We start from the raw sequence: 27,450 nt of genomic DNA, 5'->3' as shown, positions 1-27,450 counted from the left end.
CAAAGCCCAATATTGTGCTCTTAAATGAAACGTAGAGGGATTCTTGTCAACAGTTAATTACCCGAACCACCAAAAATCAAAAGCCAGGAATACAGCATGGCCCAGCTGGTGGTGGAAACCATATTCCCAGAAAGCTGTGCTCTGAAGCAGCTTTATCTACAATAATTAAAAAAACAAAAATCCATCGTTTCAGCCCAACTGGCACCGTATGTGAGGCAGCTTGACTTCTGTGTTCAGGAATCCCAGCTAATGAATTCCGGCCTGGGGATAGGCATCCCTCTTGTTGCTTTGGGGAGCCTGGGTTCTATTCTGTAGCAATATGAGGCCACTTCACGGTAACCTGTCAGCAGTTAGAGTGGCAGACACAATTCCCATGAAGCCCTGGTGCGTGCCATGACCCCCTACAGTTGGCCCTCAGCTTCCGCAGAAGCCGCTGTGATTTTTATGGGTGGTATTTATGTGCAGCTGGTGTTTGTTGCCCACAGTCAAAGCAGAGCCCAGCTCACTGGACACCCATCTCTCCCTGACCATCTTCAGGGTGGGCGAAAGGGGGTTGCTAGTAGCACAGTCTCAGATGAATGAGAAGGGTGAGGCCAGGAGAGCCCACTAGGTACCTAAGTATTCAGAGTGGGCGGGCACAGCAGATGCTCTAAGTCACAGCCAAGTCACCCTTGGCTGGGCTGAGAGGAATATTTAAACTGTTCAGAAATCATGCGACAGTATCACTCCTACCAGAACGCTCCCGATGCTTCCTTGCAGGCAATGGCCCATTCTGCTATTAGAGATACCCTTCCACACCTGCAGGGAAGCAGCTTCCAAGAGATGCACCATGCTAACTATGAATTGTGCATGTCTCTCCCCAGCCAGAGCAGCTCGGGGGTGTGGCAGAAACAGGCTGCCACACTGCAGATGGGTTGCAAAATGCCTAGCCCATCTGTATTTATCATAGCCGTTTCCTTATTAAACTGTTAACAAATATAGTGCCTATTTATCATTCCCTGATGTGTGGAGCATCCTCTTCCTGGAGACAGATCCTTGAGCTGCCTGACGGAACGCTGACAGACAACTTTCCCCGCTTCATTTTGAGCCCAGGAATAAGGATTTTCTTCTTTCCCTTGAAGAGCCATATGCAGGCTGAAGAAGAAGAAAAAAGTTTATATTTTGGCTGGGGTGGTGGTGGTGGTTCAGTCAGTAAAGTGTTGAGGGCCCGAATTTAATTCCCCAGAATCTATCTAAAAAACATCTGGTGTGATGGTGCCAGCTTGAGATCCCAATGCTGCAGAGGCAGAGACAGGAGGCTCCCTGGAGCTTGAGCTTGTTGGCCAGCCAATCTAGTTGAATCTGGGAGTTCCACACTAGTGAGGGATTCTATCTCAGAAACGAATGATCCCCAAGATTGGCCCCTGGCCTCCACATGCAAGTACAACTTCAGTTGTATACATAGTAACACATACACAAACAAAAATGAAAGGGAAGGGAAGGGAAGGGAAGGGAAGGGAAGGGAAGGGAAGGGAAGGGAAGGGAAGGGAAGAGAAGGGAAGGGAAGGGAGGAAGGAAGGAAGACAAACAGAAAAAAAAGAAAGAAAGGAGGGAGGGAGAGAGGGGCACACTCAGAGCCACACAAACTTCCTTGCTGAGGACAGATGGAGGTGTCTTTCTGCCCTCTTGTCCTGGAATAGCCATAGGAATAACAGGATTCTACCCTAGGTTTGGGGTGAGGCTCCGGAGTTTCATGCCAGTACGCCAGTTGCTAGCCACACAGCTGAGAGCCCTGGTTTGCCCATTCATAAAGTGAGCTAGCCACCACCTCTGCTAGCACGGTCTGGGAGATCAAACAAGACCGTACTTGTCCACGGACCGTGACGGTGCATGCTCATGAGTGTCTCTGCTCTGCTCGCTCTTGTAGACTCTCCATGGAAAGTGCATCTGTCAAATGTTGACCCAGAGATGACAGCCGTCACTGTGAGTGGCTTGACTCCAGCCCGAACCTATCAGTTCAGGGTGTGTGCTGTGAACCAGGTGGGCAAGGGCCAGTACAGCACGGAGACCAGCAGGTGAGTGAGCCTGACCTCCCCCTGGAGCCTAGGATGGTGTGGATCCCAACAGTAGATACAGAGATGAATGGCCAGTCTTGGGGTTCTGGCGGAAATCTCAACAGCGTGAATACTGGCCCATTCTGAGCTAGCTGTGCTTCCCTTAACTGCTTGGAGGCAGCTGTCATAGACCCTTCCCACGGTGCTCTGTGCATTCGCAGGTCCTTCCTGACAGCACTGCCTTCTTTGAGGGGCGTAGTCTTATGTAGTCCAGGCTGGCCTGGAATTCACTATGTAGCCGAGGACCATCCTCTTCCCTCTACTAAGATTACAGACATGCTGAGATTACAGACATGCAACCATACGCAAATTATACAATGCAAGGGTTGGAACCCAGGGCCTAATGGATGTCCTAGTGTTATCACATGTTGGCTGTGATAAAGGACCCTGATAGAAGTGCTTAGGGGGGGAAGGGTTTGTTTCAGCCGGCAGTTCCAGGTTACAGTCCATCATAGCGGAGAGGTCGAGATGGGTACTCAAACAGATGGTCATGCCACATCCACAGTCAAGACAGAGGGAAGCTGACACACGCATACGTGTTTGCTTGTGCTCGACGGAATTTCTCCACTCTTACACAAACCAGGATCTCCTGCATAGGGAATGATACCGCCCACAGTGGGCTGGGTCTTCCCATGTCTGTCAGCTCGATTAATATGGTCCCCCACAGGGGGCTGGAGAGATGGCTCAGTGGTTAAGAGCATTGCCTGCTCTTCTAAAGGTCCTGAGTTCAATTCCCAGTAACCATATGGTAGCTCACAACCAGCTGTAATGCAGTCTGGTGCCCTCTTCTGGCCTGCAGGCATACACGCGGAAAGAATATTATATAAATAATAAATAAATAAATATTTTAAAAAAAAGATGGTCCCCCACAGACATACCCACAGACCAACCTAAGATAAATAATTTCTCATTTAGACTGTCTTCTCAGGTATTTCCAGGTTTTTATGAAGTTAACAGTTAGAGCTAAGCAGGACACTAGATGAGCACTCTATGAACCGCACATCCGCCATTGCCTCCTGGCTGAGTTGCTAGCATGCTGACTGCCATAACTCTTGCACACACAGCCTCAGTGAGGTCAGCTGCATGCTTTCGGCTGGTTTTCTCCTCAACAAGGCTCTGGACCAGGGACCTTGCTGCTGACCGTTCTCTCTCTCTCTCTCTCTCTCTCTCTAATATATTTTTATCTTTAGGTTGATGCTACCAGAAGAACCCCCAAGTGCTCCCCCCAAGAACATCGTCGCCAGTGGGAGAACCAACCAGTCCATCATGGTGCAGTGGCAGCCACCACCAGAAACAGAACACAACGGGGTGCTCCGGGGCTACATCCTCAGGCAAGTCCCTGGAACAAACCTTCAGGCTGCCCCATTAATTGTTAGCAGCAGCCAATAAGAACTTTGGGATCCAGGTCAAGTGACCAGACTCTAGGTAGGGGTGCCTACTGCAGCAAGCAGAATTCACAGCCAGTGGGCACCCTTGTGGGGGCCTCCTGGGTATGTGGAGGCCACGCAGACGAGTGTCGGCGTTTGCACTGAGTCGAAGAAGGGAGGGGGGCACTATGAAAAAGACAACAGATGCATTCTTCACTGTGACCCTTCCTCTACGGATGCACACTTTCCTAAGAACAATCACTTCACTGAATTAATCTGAGGCAGTGTTTAACCAACAGTTGCTATGCTAGTTTGTTCCATTTTCGCCAGATCGTCTGGCATAGCAAAGGAAAAATGTTGGTTATGTGTAGATGTGTGTGGGTATGTGTACCTAGGTGTACCCTAGGAGGTCAGAGGAGGGTGTCGAATGCCCTAGAGCAGTGTCTCTCAACCTTCCTAGTGCCTCGGCCTCTATCTACTGTGGCTTCCCATGTTACAGTAATCCCCACCATAAAATAATTATTATTGCCAATTCTTCACTGTAATTTTGCTACTTTTATGAATCGTGATGTGAATATCTGTGTTTTCTTATGGCCTTAGACAACCCCTATGAAAGGGTCATTCGACCGACCCCCTAAAGGGGTCATGACCCACAGGTTGAGAACTGCTGCCCTAAAACTTGAGTTACAGGCCATTGTGAGCTAGGAACTGAACTCAGGTCCACAGTAAGAGCTCTTAACTCTAAAGCCATCTCTCCAGCCCCCCAAAGAAATTTATATACTCATATGTATATATGCATGTATGCTCACAACTTGACAATGTTTAGGTGTGGGGAATGAAAGCAGTGTATTTTTGGTATTAGGGTGGGATGAAGGTACATGTGTGCCTACCAAATGTCACCGAAAGATGTGCAGGTTGCTAGCCCAGCCTAAGCAGGGATGGTGGGTTTGCATCTGAGCAAAGCACCTCCTTTGCCCAAGCTACCGCTAATATCAGAGTGACACTGAATGTCATCCCCGTGGAGCTTTTTGTTCAGACAAATTAAAAGAGAAAAGATTGATTTGAATTAAAGATTTCTTCTCCTTCTCCTCCTCCTCCTCTTTCTCTTCCTCCTCCTCCTCTTCCTCCTCTTCCACCTCCTCTTCCTCCTCTTCCTCCTCTTCCACCTCCTCCTCCTCCTCCTCTTCCTCCTCCTCCACCTTCTCCTCCTCCTCCTCCTCCTCCTCCTCCTTCTTTTTTGGTTTTTTGAGACAGGGTTTTTCTGTGTAGCCCTGGCTGTCCTGGAACTCACTCTGTTTACCAGGCTGCAGGCTGGCCTTGAACTCACAGAGATCTGCCCGCCTCTTCCTCCAGAATTCTGGGAGTAAAGGTGTGTACCACCATCACCCTGCAATCGTATCAGCTTTACTGAAGCAGGAATGCATTCATTATTCTCCAAATACCTCCCTGGCACATACTGGGCGGGGGTACGTGAGTGCTTGCTTAACAGAGGTCTTCCTAGAAAGAAAATTGTGAAAGTATTGGTTTTCTCTCCTCCACTTGCTCGCTCTTCTTTCCTTCCTTCCTTCCTTCCTTCCTTCCTTCCTTTTTTTTTTTGTTCTTGTTGTTGCTTTCTTGTTTGAGACAGGTCTTGTGTAGGCCATGCTGGTCTAGAACTTGTTAATGTGGCTGAGGACATTCTTGAACACTGTATCCTCCTGCCTTCAGCTCCCAAGTGTTGACCTTACAGGAAGAATCCACCACTATAAAGGACCCCTTCAGAGGGGTCACCAAGACTGTCAGAAAGCACAGATATTTACATTATGAGAGATGTGGATTTTTCCCTGACAACTCTGACAAGCCCCCTGCCTCACCGAGGCCTCTTTCTTTCTTCCCTTTATGTTCCATTTGTAGTTTCACGCCATTTCTTTATTTAGTGTATGGAAGTTCATCAGATGACATTCTGTCCTCCCACACTGTGGGGCCCAGAGATAAACTCAGATCACGCTAGCCTTGCAGCAAGCGCCTTTACCTAGTGCCATCTCTCTGGCCCTATTGTGTGTCTTTTGCTATGTCAAGGTCTCATGCAGCCAAGTTGGGCTCCAGCTCACAATGTAGCCGGGGAGACTCTCAACCTCTTGATCTCTTATTTCACCTCCCAAGTGCTGGAATGTCAGCCTGAAAATGGTGGCTCTTTAGCTCCATTTGCTTCGCCTGTAAAGGACCTGTCACCGTAGTCACCTCACTTCAGCTAACCGTGGAATGAGATGGGAGATCGGGCTTCTGTGTGCACTGAGAGACCCTTAGGAGACGATGGTTGCTGGAGAGAAGTCTCCTTTGTGGAAAGCCCCTGCTCGGAGCCAGAGCTGCAGGACACAGCCAGTTCCCTGCTGTTCTTCAGGCTACTTGCAGCCCACGATTCTCCTCTAACCTGAGCTCAGCCATGTCTGACTAATGGGGCTTAACGGACCAATAGGAAGTCAATGCCCATGCTCCCCATCTCTCTGCCCCCAGCTGTCATCCTCCATTTACAAAAGGTCAGAGGGAGACGGTCGTGCCATCCTGCAGCAGTGGCCCTGGGCTCTGTTCCAGTTGGTGGCAGTTGCCAGTAGCCCGACCTTCCTCCCCATCCTTCTGCTGCCTCACACTAAGGGTTCCTGTGCCTCAAGGCTGTGCTTTCCTTCCGACTTTAGCCATTCCTCCCGTGTCCACACCCGTCAACTAATGAAAATAATTAGTTTGCCCTGCTCGCAACCAGCGCCTTTCTCTGAAGAAAGAGGGTCCCCAAGGCAGAGCCTGTCAAGTAGGGGCGGTGATGTTTGTCCCCCTGAACACGCTTGGGGCACAGAGCCTAATAATAAAACTGTCTGATGTTATGCGGTCACATGGCAGACTGCACATCTCTCTACTTTTTGGGATTACTGTCCTTAAAAGATTCTTGGTGACAGTGCTATTGGGTTGGAGTAGGGAAGGGGGCATCTGTAATGTTGAGAGCTTAAGTCGAAGGAAGCCCCCCCCCCAAAAAAATGAGGGCACACCACCCCAGGCCTTGAATATCAAAGTGGGTGGAAATTAAAGACCCGTACCAAGATGCATTCGCCTGCAAATGCTTCTGAGAAAGGCTCCAGCTTGCAGCTCGCTGTTTGCTTTCCGAGCGAGAACCCTCCAGGGCACAGACCCTGTGTCGGAACCAACACACAATGCATGGGAGCAAATAGAAGATCAATCATCTTGGTGGCTCACACTGTAAGAAGTAGTTAGGATGCTCGCACAGTGATAAAATATTTATAATAATAGGCAGCATGTTTCTCCGAGAGGCACTCAGGGTTATGTCCTTTAAAAAAAAATGTTCCTGTTTATTTCTGGATAAAAACTCATCCGTTCTGACGGAGCCCATTTCCAGGGTAACAGATCCTCCCAGAAAGGAAGAAGGAGGATGCTCCGTGGAGTCCTCCCTCTCCTTGACCTTCTCAGACATCCAGCATACGTCCCCAGGATCCCTAGAGCCCGGGCCAGAGTGGACCTCCTTGCCCATTCTATTTTCAAGGCTGTGGAGAATGTATAGTTGGGACAGGCTTTATGTCCTGAACAAGGACCTCAGCCTGTGTCCCCCACCATGGCCTCCCCAATGCTGATCTCATAGTCTTTCCTTGGAAAGTGGGTTGAGTAGTGAAGGGCTCCCTGGAGCCAGACCTTCCCAGGGGTGACTTTGCAGTGTCTCCTAGAAGGCTGTGAAGAACTATCTACCCAGGGCCTAGGAGGTGGCTCCGTGGGTGAGAGACTGGCTCTGCAAGCATCGAGTGCCTGCGTATGAGTCCTTAGCACCCACACAAAAAGCTGGGCCTGGTACCGCATGTCAGTCACCCCAGGGCTGGGCTGGGAGTCGGGCAAGACAGGGGGATCTCTGAAGCTCATTTACCAGCCAGCCTGGGCAAATGGATGAGCTCCAGGCTCAGTGAGAGACCCCTGGGAAGCAGAGAGGAAAGCTAGTGTTGGCCTCTGGCCTCCACAGACATTTGCACACAAGTACGCATACACCCACATGCACACGTGCACACACACATATGAACACATATAGACCAAATACGCACACATAACAACAGTAATAATTAAATATCTCCTTATGTTTAGCTTAAAGGAGGGGTGATATTTAGACAGAGTCATATAGGGAACTATGATGGTGGATAACCCCAAGGTGCAGCGAGGTGTCCTATGGAGATGCATATTTATGGTGCTCTCTAGGTTACACGTCTCCTAGGACTCATTACAGCGAGCTTTAATGATTTCAAGCTTAAGCGAAATCTCAGTTTCAAGTAAAGCCCTTCCTCTCGTTCCTGCAATCCAAGGCAGGTTGCTCTGGTTCACCGTTCCTGAGAAGGAGAGGGGGATTGCTGATTGCTGACGCAGGAACACTCGGGGCTGCAAGGATGTTGACTCCAAGTAAGCCCAGTTGTGTGTGGTTGTTCCCTGCTTTGTTTGGTTTGTTGGTTGCTCATATAGCCCAGGCTAGCCTCGAACTCGCCACGCACCAAGGAGGGTCTTGATCTTCTGTTCTCCCTGCCACCAACTTCCAAGCACTAGGATCACAAACAGGCACAGGGGTTTCCTGCTTGCCAGCAAGGCTTCCGTCAGCTGGGCCACACCCTTCACTTATTGATTTAACAGCTTTGTCTGAGGTTGTATTTCTAGGCATTCAGGACTTTATCTGCTGGTTGTTCTAGACTCTGTCAGCAGAAAAGACAATCTAGATCCCAGGATGAGGATTGTCTGTCTTTCCCTCTCATGTCCCCTTCTTTCCCCCAGTATTTCTAGTCTCCCTCTGAGGGGTTTATCTTGGCTTATGGTTCCCAAGGGCTCCTTCTGTGGTCACTTGGCTCTATTGTTCCTGGGCTTGTGGTGGGTGGAAGAGCAGAAGGGCCTTGCAGGAGGGCAGTGCTGATCGACAGAGGCCTTGAGGCAGAAAGACTATGGAAGGAGCCAGGCACAAAGTATACACCTCAAAGGTTCAGTCACAGCCACCCAGCTTCTCCAGCAGGCCCCACCTGGTTCCCACCAACCCCTGAGCCAATTATGAATCTACTGATTAGATGAGACTCTGTCCACTCCAACCCACCAGGTAGGAATCAAGATTTAAACACAAGCCTTTGTCTGCCTGAAAGCACAGCTCCACCTTGGATACCAGAAATAAAAGAACTTATTTCTGGAAACAACTGTAAGTGACCATGGCCCAATGCAGATTCGGGTCACCTCAAATTCTGCATTCCAACATGAGGACAGTTCCTTGAAGTTTTATAGTCAAAGAACAAAGAAAGTCCTAAATCAAGGCACTGTCGACCTCGGATGCTAGTGAACAGCACTCAGCCTTTTGGTTGGTGGAAGCCAGTGATTTCTTATATTGATTCATTTCAGGTTAATCCTAAGGATGTTAGTTCAGACACAGAGGTAGGCTAGGAATGGCTGTCAAGGGGCTAAAGACAGCCCAGGAGTAATTTTAATTAGACATTGGACCTGCAACTCCCCAACCTCCCACAGTGAAGTTCTCATCTTTCACCCTTCCTTGCAGGGCTCAACAGAAAGCGCAGTTCTTTCCCGGAGCTTCAGTTCAGGACTGTTTGGGAGGACCCTTCCTACCAAGACCTGGTGCGGGAGAAAGCTAGCTTTGACCTTCATGCCTTCAAGGCTTTCTGTCCTTCCTCATTTCGGTTTCCTTCCAAATTGGCCTATTCCCTCATTTGCATATCTCTTAGGGAAGTTGTGGTTCACGGCTCTAGTTTTCCTGCCTTGGTGACCTTGTTGGTCTGGAAGTTCCTGTTCTGGTCCTGGGTGTGTCCCTTCCCTCTGCTCTGTCAGCTGGGGCAGCCTCTGGGGAAGACCCTGGTGACCCCAGTAGGCTGTGAAGTTAGTGAGTGGGTCTACAGCTGCCTCTCTGTTTAAGGATGTCTTGTCAGTCATTTTCCCGCTCTGGGTACCACACAAAGCCGCATTTCGCCGAGGCAAGAACAACTGGGCTATAAATTGGACGCTTCAAGAAGCCGCAGGATGACTGTACTGTATGTGTCTCTCATTTTACCCAGGGGAACTGATCCAGAAAAGCTCTGTGAATTAACTGAGCTACTTCAGTACCTTAACTTCTATAAACGGAATCATGGAAAAACATTTGCTAATCAAAATAATGCAGGGAAAGACCTTCCACAGTACAAAAGCCGTTCCCTAATTCATGCCCTTTTTTTTTTTCAGAGATGGTTTGTGTAAGCCATCTTGTTAATAAGACCAACTTTAAATTTCTGCTTCAGGATGCTGAAGGACATGTTACCCAAGAACTCACAAAGGTCCCCCCAAAAAGCAATTGGTCATACTTAGCCATGGATTAGCCCTTTAGAAGTTTTAGAGTGTTTTCAAAGCTACTTACTCTAGGTCTGGGGTATCTCTGGATCAATTTAGATTATTCTTCAATGGAAACAGGACAGAGGGCAGGAGACCACAGTCCACTGACTTCCTGTTTTCTTCCAGCAATGTAGCTGCAAGATCAACCTTTCTCTCCATCCCTGATAGTGATCAGGTTCCAAACCTTGACTCCAAGTCACTGTACACACTCGGCAGTTCACACCTGAAATGCAGAACTTTTAGAATGTGATGATACACATCTGTGTAATTCAGGAAGGTGAAGCAGGAGTATCGTGGGTCCCAGGCAAGCCTGGGCTACATAGCAAGCCCCTGTCTCAATAGGAAGGAAGGAGAGAGGGAGGAAGGAAGCATCATTTGGGTTCCACCTGCCTCCAGGATTCCCATAGCCTCTTTCCAGCAGCTGGGGCAGTCTAAGTCTCAGCACACAGTGCGGGTCGCTCTTGTTTGGGGGGGGGGGAATTTCTATCACATTTTCTCAAAAGGGAAACCAAGTCTGGGTGGAGTGGTGCACACTTGCAGTCCCAGCACTTGAGAGTCTGAGTCATGAAAACTTCTGCAAGTCAGAGGCCAGCCTGGGCTACCAGGTAAGTTCTAGGACAGCTAGGCTACAGTGGCAAGACTTTACCTCGAAGCAGCAGCAACAAAACCAATAGAATTTCCCCATGATATGGAGTTGAAAGCCTGTTCCACTTCGCCTGGGGTTTACCGTCACCATGAGATTAGAGTGTAGCATGTATGAAGCCGTTGACCAAGGCATGCGTGGTCAGGCCTAGCTCTCAGCCTCGTCCATGCCTGCTGACCTCCGCCATCCTCTCAAGGCCTGCACAGTCCACCGTGGGCAGTGTCCCAGCCCTCATGCTTCCTCTCTACCACAGGTACCGCCTGGCTGGCCTGCCCGGGGAGCATCAGCAGAGGAACATTAGCAGCCCAGAAGTGAACTACTGCCTGGTCACTGACCTCATCATCTGGACCCAGTATGAGATCCAGGTGGCTGCCTACAACGGCGCAGGCCTGGGAGTCTTCAGCAGGGCAGTGACCGAGTACACCTTACAAGGAGGTGAGTTGCGAGGGGGTTGGGGACGTCTGTGGGAAACTAGGGGTTGGAGTCAGTCTGGTCTGATTGGAATATGCAACTCTCTAGGGGGATGTCAATAAAAACACAGGCCTTACCTCAAAATGGATAAGGGCTTGTTTATTCTAGAGTCAAATACTAGTGACCATAGACAGAGAATGCAGCCTCGAGTTGTCCCCAAAGATAGGCTCCACCGTAGAAATGAGATCTTGTTAGTCAAAGAACACAGTAAGTCACAATTCAAGACACTTTTCAAAATACCTTGGCAGAGAGCTCACAGCAAAGCAGGAATGTCACTGCTCCAGGCCTAACTTCTGATCATATATGCAGTCTTGGGAAGGCCTGTGAATTCTTTCTTTCCTCAGTGGATCACAACTGTCAATGGGCCAGAACAGTTCGCCTTGCTATTATGGTTATCTTTTGAAACTGACAACTGTTCACAATACTGCTTTAGTTAGGCGATATGATTATTTGGGAGCAGAATTCATGAATTTGGGCTTTTTTAATTATTATATAAGTCAACAATGTACGATCAATAAGTGCTCCCCCATCCCTCAAAGAAATGAGGCAGAATGTCAGAAAGTGGTAGATCCTCCCGGTACCGCCAAGGCTCAGCCCCAGGGTTTAAAGTAAAGCCTTTCTAGGGCGAGTAGCTCCTGCTCTGGTTTCTGGAAGATTCTTGTTGCTGCCCCAGGCATCTCGGTGACATTCGCCACTTGCTCTCGTCATTGTTGTCCTAAGCAGTAATACTTAGTCCATTTCTTAATGGCCACATTGGTCCTACAGCAACCCAAATAGTGGCTGAGGTGGCGGGGGGGGGGGGGGGGGGGGGGGCAATTTCCCTTCACGGGGTCTCTAAGCCTTTCTTTCTCCTGCAGCAATTTACGAGGTTCTCAGTTCACAGGTGTGGTTTTATTTGCTTAGGCATTTTTTATTGCTACCAGGGCCTTGACCTTTTTTCAAATGATAAGGTTTCTAACTGCCCACTTCTCTCCCCAAATCCTGCCTCAGACCTAATGTTCCTTGATATTACACGCTGTTATTATCAGCCCTTATTGATTGGCTGTCGGTTGCCATCCAAGAGTCCATAAATCCTCCTTTATAAATTAAAAACAGTCAGCGCTGCCTGCCCAGCAAGTAGCAGAAATATTAAAATGCTGGACAGCCAGGCAGGGCTTGTCCATCTGCAAGGGATTCCTGACCACCCGTTTGAAGAGGCAAATAGCGGACAGCCTGGACAATAAATGCTTGCTTTAATGAGCCTCTTTAATAAAACAACAGTAAACTTGGAAACACTTCAAATGACTAGCGTGGGGCCTAGAGAGATGGCTCAGTGGTTAGGAGTGCTTACGGTGCCCATGCTGGACAGCTTAAAACTGCCCATAACTCCAGCTCCAGGGAGTCTGACGCCCTCTTCTGGCCTCAGTGGGCACTGCACTCAAAATGCAAATGTACATGCATGCACACTCATGCACATAATTAAAAAGAAAGCAAATCTTTATAAAATTGTGAGCACTGCTATGGGTTATATCTGAGCTTAGTCCTAAACACAGAGGGGTTGTGTGGGCAATAGCTGAGTCAAGCTTCCTTTGTAGCTAGGAGGTCACTTAGTGTCTCCGGAGTGTCCTACAGCTGTTGGCGCTGTGCGCTGGAAAGGCCTGGAGTAGGTCCTTCAAGCAGAAATGGGGGAAATGAAAATGCTTGAACATTAAAAGAGAAAAGAATAACTCATAAAATTAATTGTCAGCTTCAATTGGGAGATCATGGGCGGGTACAGAAACAAAATTTGTTAGTCAATGTAGAGACACTGAAGGAGGCTAGGGATGATTAGCTAGGGCGGGTGGGATTTTAGCCTATCAGGGCCTGGCTCCCTCTCCCTTCAAAGAGGGTCAGGAAAGCACCCTGCACTCCACAGGGACCGCTGGCGAAAGTATATGGAGCTTATGGGGTCATTTGTTGGATGTGGGACTCTGCTAAGTTCTCAGGGAGAAAAGGTGGTGGTGGGGGATGGGGGAGAGTGGTGGTCACAAGCTGCCCTCTGGCACCAACAGCAAAGCACATAAATAACACACTGTTTCTCCCGGCTTCATCTTGGGCATACATTTAAAAAAAAAAATCTCAAACATGTGTTTCCTTCCAGGAAGCCCCTTTGGGAAGGTAAGCAAGTTAATCCCACCCCGGGTGGAACCCAGTATGGTGCTAAGCCCTGAAGTAATTGAATCCACCACTCACCTGCCATATACCCCAGGCGCTTCTGTTACTGAATTACACCAGGTTGCGGGTTGCATGGTACACAGTGTGCTGTCCCACCTGACTCATTGTGAACTTTTTCCCTTCGCATGTATATGACTGTATGGCGTGTGTGTGTGTGTGTGTGTGTGTGTGTGTGTGTGTGTGTGTGTGTATGTGTGTGACTATTTGAATGTGTGTGAGTCCAGGATGGGGAGGTTCACTTGTGTCTGTGTATGAAATTTGACTTTCAGTATCTTCCCCAGTTGCTCTCCACCTTATGTACTGAGCAGGCTCTGGCTGAGCCTGGAGCTCGCCGAGTCCAGCTAGTCTGTCTAGCGAGCTTGTCCTAGGGACCACCTGTCCTGGCCTCCTAAGTGCCGGGTTTACAGGAAGCCACCACACCTTCCTGGATCTTTGTATGTGGATCCGAATTCTGATCCCCACACTTGGAGGAGAAACACTTTGTTCACCGAGCCATCTCTCTGATGCCTTCTTAGCAGGTTCTCTACATGGACTGGTGCCCTGGGCACACGGGCTAGCCCGAGAAGAACTTTTTAACTTCCGTGACAGCTCTTGTCCTGCTTCCATCCACCACCCCCGAAACCTCCATCAATCTCATCTAATAGATTCCACAGCAGTGCCTCCTGACCATCTCTGCCGGGAGCATCTTAAACAGGACGTATTAACTTACAAATGGAGCGTCGTTGCTCTGACAGGGTCTGAGCCAAGTGAACTTTCCACGGGGTCAGAGGGCAGGTTGGCTGCTCTGTAGATGTGGAGGACATAGAACCGCGGCACACTGGGAACCGCCTGTCAGATTTCCATCATGACGGCCCGAAAGGCGGTGGGGAGTAGCTCACATTTCATAGCTCGTCCAGAAATCAATAGCACTTTCGGTTTCCAGAGGGGGAAAAAAAGCACCATGCGTAGCTTCTGTGGTCGAAACGCTCAGTGTAATTAGAAGCATTTCTCTTCTGCCACTGTCTGCTTCAGCAACTTTCTAATCGTGCAGAAGGAGAGGGAAAGGACCGAGTCATCAAAAGCCGGCTGAGGCTCCTACCTGAGTGACGCTGACTTGGGGTCTGGCTTCCGCCATTGGGGTTGTTTGAAATGGTTCAATAGTCTTGAAAGACAGGGGAGGGAATGAAGCTAGGAGGTTGTCAGTGTGTATGTGGGGTGTGTGTGTGTGTGTGTGTGTGTGTGTGTGTGTGTGTGAGAGAGAGAGAGAGAGAGAGAGAGACTTGGAGTATATAATGTAATCCGGCGACTGGAAAGATGGCTCAGTGGGTCAAGTGAGGACCCAAGCTTGGATTCCTAGAACCCACATAAAAAGCTGGCATACACCTGAAGTCCCAGAACCAGGGAGGTGGACACAGGAAGAGCCCAGGGACTTGCTTGCCAGCCAGTACAGCCAAAACAGTGAGTTACAGATTTAGTAAGAGACCCTGCCTTAAAAAAATAATGGGGGGGGGCGCGTCTAGAAAGTTGAAATAGGTGAAATGCTTGCTGCATAAGCCTGCTGTTCTGAGTTCAGGTCCCCAGGACCCCCAGAGAAGCTAGACATGGTAGCTCAGTGACTCTGATCTCAGTGCACTTGTACCAGGAGGTGAGCGGCAGATGAAGAAGTGGCCAGCAGCATTCAAACAGCAATGCACAGCAGATCCCATGTCAAAAAAGGTGGGAGGCAATGACAGACACCCAAGTCATCTTCTTCCACACAGGTGCTATGGCATGCACACATCCATACTCACATATACTTACACTCATACACACATACTACATACTATACTATACATGCATACATATATATTCCACACATATCACATATGCCATGACATGCACACACTTGTACTCACACACATGCTCATACATGCACATTCACTATATGTATAAATAAGTGTGTGTTCCACACATGTGCCATGGCACACTCATACTCGTACTCATACACACTCACACATGCATATAACATTATACTTTATAATATATATGCATATATATATATATACACACACCCATACAACTGTAATAGATTACATTAAAATCCCCAAGCAAACCCATGCAGATTAGCAGATTCCTTCTATCCATTTTAAAAAACACATCCATTAAGACACAGATGTTGATTTTTCTATCAAGGGCCCAAAGACGAATTATACAATAAATCACCACTTGGAGTGTACCAATGTTTCCCCTGATTTTATTCCTCTTATCATTTTTCTTTTCATAACAGGTATGTTTGTGCTATCATGATTCATTATGGTCTCAGAACATTACCTTGTAATGAAGGAGAAATATTTTATATTTTAAAAGAAATGGAGGGAAAGCATTTGGTTATCCACATTTTGAGAACATTAGCAAAGCTCCTAAGTGCTCGCTTGGGCTTTGAAAGGTTTTTCTAAAGTAAGGGTTGTAAATGAGCACTCGTTTGCAAAGCCCCATTCTCATCCCCTCTCGGGAAATTCTCACTGTGGCATTAAATGACATTGCACAAAAGACGTGTTTCCCAATCCCAGAGATGCTCTAACCTCAGGCTCTCCCTTCTCAACAGCACAGCGTTCCAGATTCTTCCAGCCTTACCCAAATACTAAAAGCCAAACAGAATGGATAATCTACTGGGTGAGGCGAATGTGGTCACCTGGACTTTGCAGGAACAGGTGGCGTTCGCAGGGAAGACACTGTACCAGGCACCAGCATCCCTTATCTTGGCCGTGTTTTTCTGCTCATTACCTGATTTCGTTTACTGTCTATTATTAGACACTGAGACCACGTGCCTCCCTGTTTTACAGAGGAAAATAAATGGAGGCTCAGAGAGATGACTGTTGTTCCCCCAGATCATGTAGCAAGAAAATGCTGGAAAAGACTAGAACCTAAAAGTCGCTCAGCTCACCTCCCAGACTAAGCCTTTACCGCAGTGCCCTGCCATCACCAGAGTTTGCCATTCGTGTTTCACATTCTGCATATATCAAGCCTGGTGGAAATGGCTCTCAGGTTTTCTTTGTAGCTTGTATGTGAAATAAGAAGAAAACGGACGTCATCTCTCTCACACTCACATGACAGGTGACTGCGCAGTGGCCACTGGAAATTTTTTCAGTCCCTTGTGCAATAAGAAGTCTGTTTTACACACACACATGCACATATACATACACTCTCACATGCACATTCTTTCACACACACTCATGCACGCACACACAAACACACTCATGTACACATGCATGAAACAAGAACAGTTCCTTGACCAGGCTCTTTGACAGTTTCTGTCCTGCTTCATTCTGCTTCCGTCTCTTAAGAACGCTCCTCTGCAGCGCGGAGATGGCTCCGTAGGTAGAGCGCTTCTTGCTGTGCGAGGAGGGCCTGAGTTCAGATCCCTAGCCCCTACATATGAACGAAAGGCATGTTGGTACACACCTATAATCCCAGTTCTGTAGAGGCAGAGACAGGAGGATCCCTGGGGCGTGCTGGCCAACCATTATACCTGAATCAGGAGCTCCAGGTTTCGGGGGAGGACGGGAAGCTCACCCTGACTCAAAAATAGGGTGGAAAGTCAGGTGTGGTGGTGGCACAAACCTTAAACCCCAGCACTCAAGAAGCAGAGGCAAAGGCAGACAGATCTCCATGAGTTCAAAGCAACCCTGGTCTGTACAGAGAGAGTCAAGGCCAGCCAGGGCTTATGAACCTTCATCTTATGAAGATGAGGTTTCATCTAAATAAATAAATAAATAAGGTAGAGCGTGATTGAGGAAGACACTCAGCGTGGACCTCAAATTTGAGATGCATAAACACACACACACCTACACACACACTCATGCATGCATGCAAGCACACGCACACGAGGCCACTGAATTGATTTCCTGACCCACTCATCATTTGTGTCCTACAGTTTAAAGAACGGTGAATTTGAGCAGTGTTGGCATCTGTCTAACTTGACTGCCACCCCTTTCAAAAAATGCTCCCGCTGGACTTAGGATTCGTCGTGATTTGGGTGGTGATTGCACTCAGCTGTAAGTCAAACCCAGGTGTGCGCAGAGCCCCTGAGCCTAGGCACAGAGTAAGGAGGGGGTGAGGGGTGTGGGTTCGTTCCGGCGTCCTGCAGCTGACCTTGTAGGAGAGCAGCGAGTCTTCAGCTTGTCCTTCCGCTGCCAGTACAGAGCCCACAGGAATGGTGAAGTCACCTTAACTTACTGTGGCTGTCACTTCATTTATGATTTATAGATGCATGTTCTTCCAGCCTAGGATCTCTTGTATCTCCGTTCGCAAACCCAGGTACAGCACCTGACACACAAGCAAGCAGAGCCCGAGGGGATGACTGATTAAGACCAGACCCCGTTGGTTTATATCGCACTGCTCCGGACGGTGCCAGGGCAGCCTCCATTTCCGACTCCATGCCTGCCGTCCAACCTGGCTCCTCTCCCTGTCTCCAGAATTTAAGGGCATGGAGGTTTGAGCACTGCCACAAAGTATGATTTGTGTTTGATTTGATGAGTGCCCGAAGTTAAGAGATTTTGAATTTCTAGAGAGACCTTGGGCTTTTAAAGCATTGGAATTTTTACAGAATGGGACTTTTAAAGATATATTTTATATTGTCATATTAGCACAAGATCTTGAGGACAAACAAGAAAGAGAAGATCATGGTTTAGCAGTAAATATGTTTGTGTAGCAAACTGCCAGGAATGGAATGTCCTGGTTAGGTTTTGTGGTCAATTTGATACAATTTAGAGTCGTCTAGGAAGAGGTTCTCAGCTGAAGAATTTCCTGGATCAGACTGAGCTGTGGTCATGTCTATGAGCAATTGTTTCTCATCGATGATTGATGTGGGAGTACACAGCCCACTGTGGGTGGCATCATCCCTAGGCAGGTGGGTCTGGGCTGCATACAGAAAGAACTTTGAGGGTTGGAGAGATGGCTCAGTGCTTAAGAGCACTGGGTGCTCTTCAAGAGGGCCTAGGTTCGATTCCCAGCACCCAAATGGTAGTTCACAACTCTCTGCAATGCCAGTCCTAGTGGATCCAATGCCCTGTTTTGGCCTTTGAAGGCAACGCACATGTGTGGCACTTAGTTGTGCATGTCGATGAAAGTCCCCGAACACATAACAAGTTCATATGAAGCCAGCTGAGCATGAGTCTATAAACCAGCTGGTAAGCAGTGTTGCTCCATGCTTTGTGTCTCAAATTCCTGCGTGGAGTTTCTGCTCTGCCGTCCCTTATGGGCTGTGAGACCTGAAGATATCAGATGCGGTGAACACTTTCTTCCCCTAATCGTTTTTGTTTGCCGTGTCTCGGCGCAGCAGCGGAAAGCAAACTAGAAGAAAGTTGGTATCAAGAGCGGGTATGTTCTGCATCCTGCCTTCCCAAAGCACAGCCCCCTAGCATCGCGCACATAGACTCCAGCCCACACGGGAGCCAGAGCTCAGAGCCCTTCCTCCCACGCTCAGCTGGAAAAGGCCCTGTGGGGTAGATGCCGGGCTGTCTCCCTGGAGGCTTCACCCTCCGTGACCAGGAGATGCACTGCCCAGTGTGGCAGAGAGCTGGCTCAAGGCGGTGACCTGGTCCCAGACAGACCAGAAAGCAAGTGTGCGCGTGCGCCCGTGCGCACGTTTGTGTGTGTGTGTGTGTGTGTGTGTGTAAATGCAGCTTAGCCCTAGGCTGGCATGGAGAGAGAGCCACGCAGAGAACTGGAAGGAAGCTTGTGTGTCAACTTAACACAAAGCAGGGTCATCTGGGATGAGGGAATATTAATCAAGAAAACGCTTCTGTAGGGATGGCTTGAAGACACGTCTGTAGACAAGATGTTTTCTTGACTGATGATTGGTGTGTGAGGGGCCAAACCATCGAGGACAGTGCCACTCCTAGTCAGACGAACTTGGGGTACATAGAAATCAAAAGGAGAAGTTCGGGGGAGCAAGCCAGTAAGCAGCACTCCTCCATGGCCTCTGCACCAGTTCCGGGTCCAGGGTTCCTGCCTTCCTTGAGTTCCTTTGGTGATGGACTGTGATGTGAATGGAAAAACCCGTTCCTCCTTGGGTTGCTCATGGTCATGGTGTTCTACCACGGCAATAGAAACCCTAGCCAAGATGGGAAGCTTCAAGCACGCCGCGTCCTTCATATTTTATGGCATGTTCTTTGACAGTTTTGTATGTTGATCATATCCACCCCATCGCCCTCTCTCACCCCTCTCCCGCTCCTTCCAGACCACTGCTCCCAATGCACCCTCCTCCTGCTACTGCCTTGTTTTGTGGCCCACTGCGTTTATTTAGGGTCACTTGTGTGAACACGGGCAGGAGTTCTGGAGCGTGGCAGCTGAACAGTGGCTCCACCACTAAGGAGCAATGCTCGTTCATCAAGTTAACAGAAGGTAGGTAGTCCACACACACACACACACACACACACACACACACACACACACCACCCACGACTCCTGTCACTCGCTACCTCTCATACCAGAACTTGTGGTCACAGTATAGTCAAACAGGGCACTCTGAGAATAATCAGAAAGCCACCCTGTGGTTTCTCATCTTCAAGGTTGTGTCTGGGAGGTGATTCCTTGTCCTGCTCAGTCACAGGTCGCCACCTGCCACGTTAGCCACTAGCCTTCCATCTTCCCATCATCTCCGGATGTGTCTTATATTTGATTTTGGGTATGTGCACACACGCAGCCCTGTGTGCCACAGTGACCGTGGTAGGTTCCTCCCTAGGGTCTATAATTTCTCCACCCATGGGTTTTGACCGGGTCCCAGCACCAGGGGCGATTCTCTCCTGTAGAGTGAACCCCAAGTCCAGCAAGAAAGCCGTTGACTCGCTCAGTATACAGTCATGCCGCTATTGTGGCAATAGGTGCATCTTGCTTGGCAGGTTGGTCTTGTAACACGCAGGGTCCACCGGTGGGGTTTCCTCCCCAGTAGCCTAGGCAACACCTCTCAGCCCTAAGAAAGCTAGCCCGAGGGGGAAAGCCTCATTAAGAACTGGGGAAAAATAAGTTTAGGAAGAGACACACAGAACTTGTAAACTGTTAGTTCCTTATAAAGGCTGTAAAAAAAAAAAAGTGCTCAAGAGTATTTGTGAAAGATTTGTTGCCCTTGTGATGTGCTTGAGACGTTTAATGAAGTGTGAATATTCGGGTGTATCGGAAGCTGCAAGAAACAAACAACACAAGAGCTCAGCTGTAGCCCAGAATGACCTGGAATTAACAATAACAGCCAGCATATAGATTGTAATATGTACACCCACCTGCTAGCGGACAGCCAGTAACTCTTGCATTTAACGAGCTCCCGTCTCCTGTCTGAAAGGCATATGCATTTCATCCCGCGGGGTACTAGGAGAAACAGATGCACGTACATCCACATTAAGGTCCGATGGATACCTCTCTCCCTGGTCTTATAGATTGGATCTTTTTATGGCAGGGAAAACAGGGCATGCCGTTTTGGCAAATGCCCACACCGTCTTGCATGGGGTTGTGAAACTACCAGAAGCAGCTCCCAGTCAGCCCCTTTCTGCAGTGCCGTTGAGATGAGCTCTTACCTTAACTATCATCAGAATGAGGAGAGTTGTCTCTGGGCAGAGTGGTCCCAGAGCCAGATAGAGGAGATGACATCCTGCCTTCCAGAAGGGAACACAGAAATGCAGTCCTCAGAGAGCACAGCACCATGCAGGAGCCTGAGCTCAGAGACTTTTGTCCCCGGAGGGCTGACTATGCAGTCTGCTGCTCCCTAAAAAAAAAACACACGACGGGCTGAGGCTGTGACTTGGTCAGCAGAGCGCATGTCTAACCTGCAGGAATCTCTGCACTCCATCCCCAGCATGGTGTAGGCTAGGCATAGTGGTGCAAACCTGTTGAGGCAGGAGGATCAGGAATTCAGGGTCATCCTTGGATACATAGTAAGTTCAAGGCTAGCCTAGGCTACATGAGATTCTGTCTCAAAGACAAACAAGCAAACAACTAAACAAACACCAACAATAAGAATAATATGTACCACAGTCCCCACCGGAGAACTGACCTTGTTCTTAAGGGTAATGACGGAAGATATGATGGCATTTTATCCCGTTAATACCTACCGTTTCATGGTTTATCTGTAACAGATGAGGTTGTGTTATCTTAATAATACAACTGGGTGCGTTAGAATATAAAAATCACGCAGGATAGTGGGCCATAATTTCGCACTATGCTGAATTCAGCCAGTGCTGCTGCATCGCCTAGGGCTTCTCAGTTGCCAAGCTGAGTGCCAGGTCTCATAGGAGAAGATGTGCAGGATGCAGAGGTCTGCCTTCTTACTACAGAGGCCCAAGCCTATGTCCTCCTGCCCATGAAGCCTCACAACTTCCTCCTCCTAGTGCTACTGAACCTTTATGTGATTCGTCTTGTGCCCCAGTGGTGGAGATTCACATCTGCCCAGATTTCCTTCATTTTTAAAATATGGTTTAAAAAGTATGTGCATGTATGTGTAGGTGGGTGGGTCTGTGCATGAGTGCAGTGCCCATGGAGGCCAGAAGAGGGCGTTGGAACCCTGGAGCTGGAGTTCCAGACAGTGGTGACCCACCTAATAGGAATGCGGGGAACTGAACTCCGGTCCTCTGTAAAGCATCAAGCACTGTTACCCACTGAGCCACCTCCACAGCCCAAGGTTTCTTTGGATTAACCACTTGTCTCTCCCTCCCCCTTGCTGTTCTTCCTTCCTACTTTCCTTGCTTTCTTCCCTCCCTCCCTCCCTCCCTCCCTCCCTCCCTCCCTCCCTCCCTCCCTCTGTCCCTCCAACCCTCCCTTCCTTTCTTCTTTCGTGCTGTGCCATTGCTGTGACCAAGAAGTAACTTGAGGAAAGTTTCTGTTAGGCCCATGGGTTGAGGAGATTCAGTCCATCATGGCACCCGAGTGACTCACAGTTGTGGCAGAAGGGACAGAGTCTCCTAGTTCACATCTTAGCAGAGCAGAAAACCGAAGGACTAGGAAGTAGGACCGGCCTATAAACCTCCAGCCCAGTCTTAGTGGCTGTGTCTTCCATTGAGGTTCCTTCCCGTGATGCTTCCACAACTTCCCAAAACAGAGCCAGCAGCTGGGGACCAAATGTTCAGACACAGGAGCATGGCAGACATTTTCATCCAAACCACAACACTGGGGATTCAACCCAGGGCCTCATGCACGCCGGACAAGTGGATTTGACTATTGTTTTTAAACTCCATCTACCACTGATGTAGACTGATGCGGTTGCAAAGGCAGTGACTCTTAGTGACAGCATTGACTGGCGGATGCCTCAAATGAGCTTTGAATGATCTTCATTCGTCGTCACCCGACTTACAGGATATATCAGGGGTGAAAACAAAACAGAGCCCGTGAACTGTGGGGAGCGGCTGACCTGATGTTGCCATTGCAGGTCTTGCAGGGAGCAGTTGGCATGCCTGCTCAGAAGTGAGCGGAGCGTGTGGCTTTTCTCCTGTTAAGTAGTTAAGCTGTGTCTAGAGATAGGATGTAAGTAAGAACTGAGCGAGTGAGAGAGGAAGAGAGGGAGGGACGGAGGGAGGGGGAGACAAAGAAGGGAAAAGGAAGGAAAGGCAAGCTGAAATAAGGGTGGAAAGAAAGGAAAGAGGGAGAGAGGAAACAGGAAGAGAGGAAGGAAGAAAAGAGGGAGGGGAATAGAAAATGATTAAGGCAAGGGCCTCAGACAGCAACCTCAAAGATGGTCCATAGTTTAGTGACTCCTTACCTAGAGCAGTGATTCTCAGCCTTCCTAAGGCTGCGACCCTTTGATACAATTCCTCATGTGGTGGAGACCCCCAGTCATAAACTTATTTCATTGCTACTTCATAACTGTAATTTCACTACTGTTATAAATTGTAATGTAAATTTCTGATATGCAGGATATCTGATATTTGACTCCTGTGAAAAGGTCACTCGACACCCCCCGCACACACCCACACACACAAGGGTCACCACCCACAAGTTGAGAAACACTGCCTATGTGCTTCTTAAATCCACATTTTCTGGCCAGAGCTCCCAGAATCTGTGCCTCTGAGGTGGGGCCTAGCCAATTGTGTTTAATTCCACATCCAGTTGACCCCGGTACATGCTGTAACATTGAGGACCTCCTTCAGAGGGCCTGAGTAGAAGAATATCCTTCCACGGAACTAGAACCACAGCCCTGACTGACGGCTCTAAGGAGAATTTCTCTCACGAGGGGACTGGCCTGGGCTCAGCTGGGAAGCCATAGCCCACCACACATACCACTCCTGAACTGTGACTGCAGAAAAATGGCACTGACTGAAGGAGCCCTCACTCTGTGTCCAAAAAACCCAGCAGTGGGATTTCCTAAGATCCAGCTCACAGCTTCAGAAAGGAGGGCAGACACAGGGCTGACCAATTTGATGCAGAAGTGGGTGAGGCTGCTTGCACCGAAGTTAACCGGTAAAGGTGTGTTCGTGTCCGAAGGAGACTTCCATTTGGGATGGTGGTTGAACTTGCTTTTACACCTTTAACACTTTGGGAGAAGTGACCAAGGACAGACTGGCTTCTTTCAAGTCAAGCAGCAGGCTCTTTCTGTCATCCTTGTTCTCTGGCTTTGATCTGACTCCCTGACGAGAAGATTAAAAACACCACTTCTGACCAGGGATAGAGAACATTGCAAAAAGACTCAGAGGAGGGACCTGAGGAGATGGCTTGGTCAGTAAAGTGGCCACTGTGCAAGCAGGAGGACCTGAGTTCAATCCCAGGAATGCACGGTTTAGAAAAAGCCTTTGTAGGGATGCCATGCCTGTAACCCCAGCCCTCGGGAGGAGGAGACAGGTGGATCCCCGGGACTCACTGGCCAGCCAACCTAGCTTACTTGGCAAGTTCCAGGTCTCAGTGAGTGACCCTGCTTCAAAAGACAAGATGGAGGATGCATGAGGAACGACACCCACAATGAAGACATCCAGTTCACATGAGCATATTCATCTACACTCCTCACATGAACATGTACATACACAGAACACACGTGAGCATGCACACTTGTGCATGCGTACATACACACACATGGCACACAGGCTCCAGAGAACATATTCAACAGAAACACTGCCGAAAAATAAGGAGCAGTGAGGGAATGCAAGGCTCTGAGCATGCGGTCGAGGGTAGACTTTGAGCGTCCCCAGAAGGAACACAAACTAGAGTCTCGAGAGGCAGCATGCAGAACCCTGTGTCACCTGCAGTGAGTGTCTTCCCGCCATCTTAGTTACTTTTCTATTGCTGTGCTAAAAGATCATGACCAAGGCAATGTGTAGAAGGGAGGGTTTGTTGGGGCTTGTGACTCCAAAGGGTTAGGAGTTCATTGCCGTCAGGGCGGGCAGTGTGGCAGCAGGCAGGCAGGCATGGTGCTGAAGCAATAGCTGAGAACTCATGTCTCGGTCCACAAGCAGGAAGCAGAGAGAACTAACTAGAAACGGAACTTGAGTCTTCTGAAACCCCTAAGCCCACCCCCAGCGTCAGCAAGACTACAGCTCCTAATCCTCCGTAAGCAGCCACCAACTGGGGACCAAGTATTTCAATGGCAGAGACTCATGAGGGACATCCCATTCAAACCATTACACTGTCCTACCAGCCTGCTTCCTTTGTGGGCAAGGTTACTGCATTGCTAGTTCTACATTCCTTCCGGGACTTGAATTCCATTCATTCATTCATCCATCTATCCATCCATCCATAAGCAGGCGCCCTGTGGATAAGATGAAGCAGAGGTTGGGTGGCAAGTATAATATAGATGAATTCCCATGTTGACTGATGCCCTAAGAGCCACGGTCTTGCTAGATCAAAACTTGGAAGATGACTCTGGCAGCAACATCCGACGTTCGTTGTTGGCCCGCGACTCAGAGGAAATGGAGACAATCTGAGAATTGTGAAGGTCACAGCTTAAGTGTCTGTCGTCAATTCCACCCCAGAGTCAGAAGTCAAAAATAAATTACTTTGTTAGATTCATGGTGGAAACGGGAAAGGCACTGTAGCGGGAGTAACTTGAAATGTCAGCTAGCCGTGATGGTGTCACTGGGGATAGGGAGCCCTGCCTTGATCACAGTCACTATCTATTGTGTGAACTTTACCTGACGAGACACGGACCAGTATCTACCTATCCCATAAAACATGCCAACAACGGACCGAAGTAATGATTCCCCTGTAGTCTAGCTTGGGGAATCGATGAGCTGACTGGGTTTACTAGCAGAACGTGGGTGAGACGTCATTTACAGGATCATGCAGGGCCCCAGAGCAGCCGCACCACTCAAACATCTATCCCACTGGAGGTGACAATCTCCCTATGGCTGCATAAGTGGGGTGTCCTGATACCTTCAGTTACCCTTCGACACACATATATATATATATAGTACCTCCTGCGACCCAGGACCATGTGTAGCTGAGGCAGAGTGTAAACAGCAGGGAGGGGAAAAGGGGGGAGTGGCCAGAATCTCACCCCGCCCTCTAGAGAGGAATGCCATCAGGGGCCTTCTAGAGACTCTCTTGAGAGTCATATCTGCTCTGATAGACATACAATAGTTACTATGCTCAGTGTTCCACAACTCCATCAAAAAGGCCTTGGGAGTTGTAGACCTAAGGGTGCCTTTGACTTGACCCTGATCTTAACCTCCCGTGAAAAAGGACAGGTTTGTTGATCAGCTGATCACCATGCTGTGCCAGCCTGGTGGCTCAAAGATGCCTTGTGGGGTATGGAAGTCAGTTCTAGGTGACATAGGGATGCCTCAGAGGGGAGCTAGAGAGAGCAGTGAGCGTGAGGAAAGGCCTAGCTCGGCAGCCCCAGGCTAGAGGTTTGGAGAGTGGGAAACAGTCTCCCTGCTGTGTGTTCCTGTGAGTAATGAGTGTCCAGGAGACAGAGTGTGGCCAACAGACTTCCGTCCAGTGGGGTGGGGGGGGGGGGGACTTTAGGATGTACAGCGGAGAATAAACTGGGTATAGCATTGTACATCTGAAATCCCAGCACTCAGGATGTGGAGGCAGGAGGAACAAGGCTACATAAGACCTTTCTCAAAATAAAATAAATAAATAAATAAAAATAAAAAACAGTGTACCGCAGAAGAGCAAAGGGGCTTATGGGCTAAGGAAGCTATGTCTAAGGGGTTACACTGGGGGTGCTGAGCAGAGCGCCTGTGAGCTCCTGGATGAGAACTTGGGATGGAACAGGAGTCCCTACAGATTTACAGAACTGTTTGGACATCTGCAGCAAGGCGGCCTGTGCCCCAACTCTGAAGGAGACCAGGAATAGCATTATTTGCCAGCCTGGTTATTCTCACTTTGTGGGTGAGCCCAACACTACAAGGCTTAGTCAGAGTCCACATTGGAGTTTTATTTTAAATTTAGCAATTTTGACTTTATGATCTAGCTATGGATTGACCTCCTCATTAAGGTCATTCTTTTTAAAATTTTTTTTTTAAAAAACCTATCTTTTTTCATGTTACATACTCATCCCAGTTCCCACTCCCTCCCTTCCTCCTTCTCCCTCTACTTTCCCCCCATCAGAGCCCCCATCCACTCCTCAGAGAGGGTAAGGTTTTCCATGGGAAGTCAACAAAGTCTATCACATTGCTTTGAGGCAGGACCAAGGCCCTCCCCACTATATCTAGGCTGTGCAAGGTATCCCTGCAAAGAAAATGGGTTCCAAAACGCCAGAACAAGCAGTAGGGATAAATCCTGGTCTCACTGCCAGTGGCCCCACAGTCTACCCCAGCTATACAACTGTCTCCCACATTCAGAGGGCCTAGTTTGGTCCTATGCTGGTTCCTTTCCTCTCAGGCTGGAGTTGGTGGGCTCCCATTAGCTCAGGCAGACTGTTTCAGTGGGTGTCCCCATCATGATCTTGACCTCTTTGCTCATATTCTCACTCCTCCCACTCTTCGACTGGACTTTGGAGCTCAGCCAAGTGCTTCAATGTGGGTCTCTGCTTCCATCAGCTGCTGGATGTAGGCTCTATGGTGACATTTAAGATAGTCATCAATCTAACTACAGGGCAAGGCCAGTTCAGGCACCCTTGCCGCCATTGCCTTGTTCTTAGCTGGGGTCATCCTTGTAGATTCCTGGGAATTTCTCAAGTGCCAGGTTTCTTGCTAACCCCATACTGACTCCCTCAATCAAGATATCTCTTTTCTTGCTCTCCGTCTCTGTCCTTCCCACATCTCGACCATCCAGTTTCCTCAAGTTCTCTTCCCGTCTCCCCCTTTTTACCTCCTCTCCTTCTGCCATAGAGTCATTCTTCAGGAAATTCTGGCTTCCCTTCCTGGCAGCATTTACCATTCAGGGTCCAAAACGTTTTTCCACATTTTGAACTTTTCCCACGGGACTCTCAGCTCCATGAAGG

The 27,450-nt window shown here is 48.8% G+C and overlaps 1 protein-coding gene across 1 annotated transcript in view; it reads left to right on the top strand.

The window, feature by feature from the left end:
* Positions 1 to 27,450, top strand: part of Sdk1 (sidekick cell adhesion molecule 1) — a 944,655-nt gene that overhangs the window by 738,540 nt on the left and 178,665 nt on the right. The window contains exons 15-17 of the mRNA XM_087903322.1: positions 1,907 to 2,054; positions 3,284 to 3,419; positions 10,715 to 10,901. Of these exons, the coding sequence (XP_087759448.1) occupies positions 1,907 to 2,054; positions 3,284 to 3,419; positions 10,715 to 10,901 (471 nt within the window). The remainder of the gene's footprint in view (positions 1 to 1,906; positions 2,055 to 3,283; positions 3,420 to 10,714; positions 10,902 to 27,450) is intronic.

The sequence above is a fragment of the Myodes glareolus genome, chromosome 2 (assembly GCF_982192425.1).
Source record: "Myodes glareolus chromosome 2, mMyoGla1.1, whole genome shotgun sequence".
Taxonomy (NCBI): Eukaryota; Metazoa; Chordata; class Mammalia; order Rodentia; family Cricetidae; genus Myodes; species Myodes glareolus.
The sequence above is the reverse complement of the archived record's forward strand: the minus strand, read 5'-3'. Positions and strand labels throughout refer to the sequence as shown.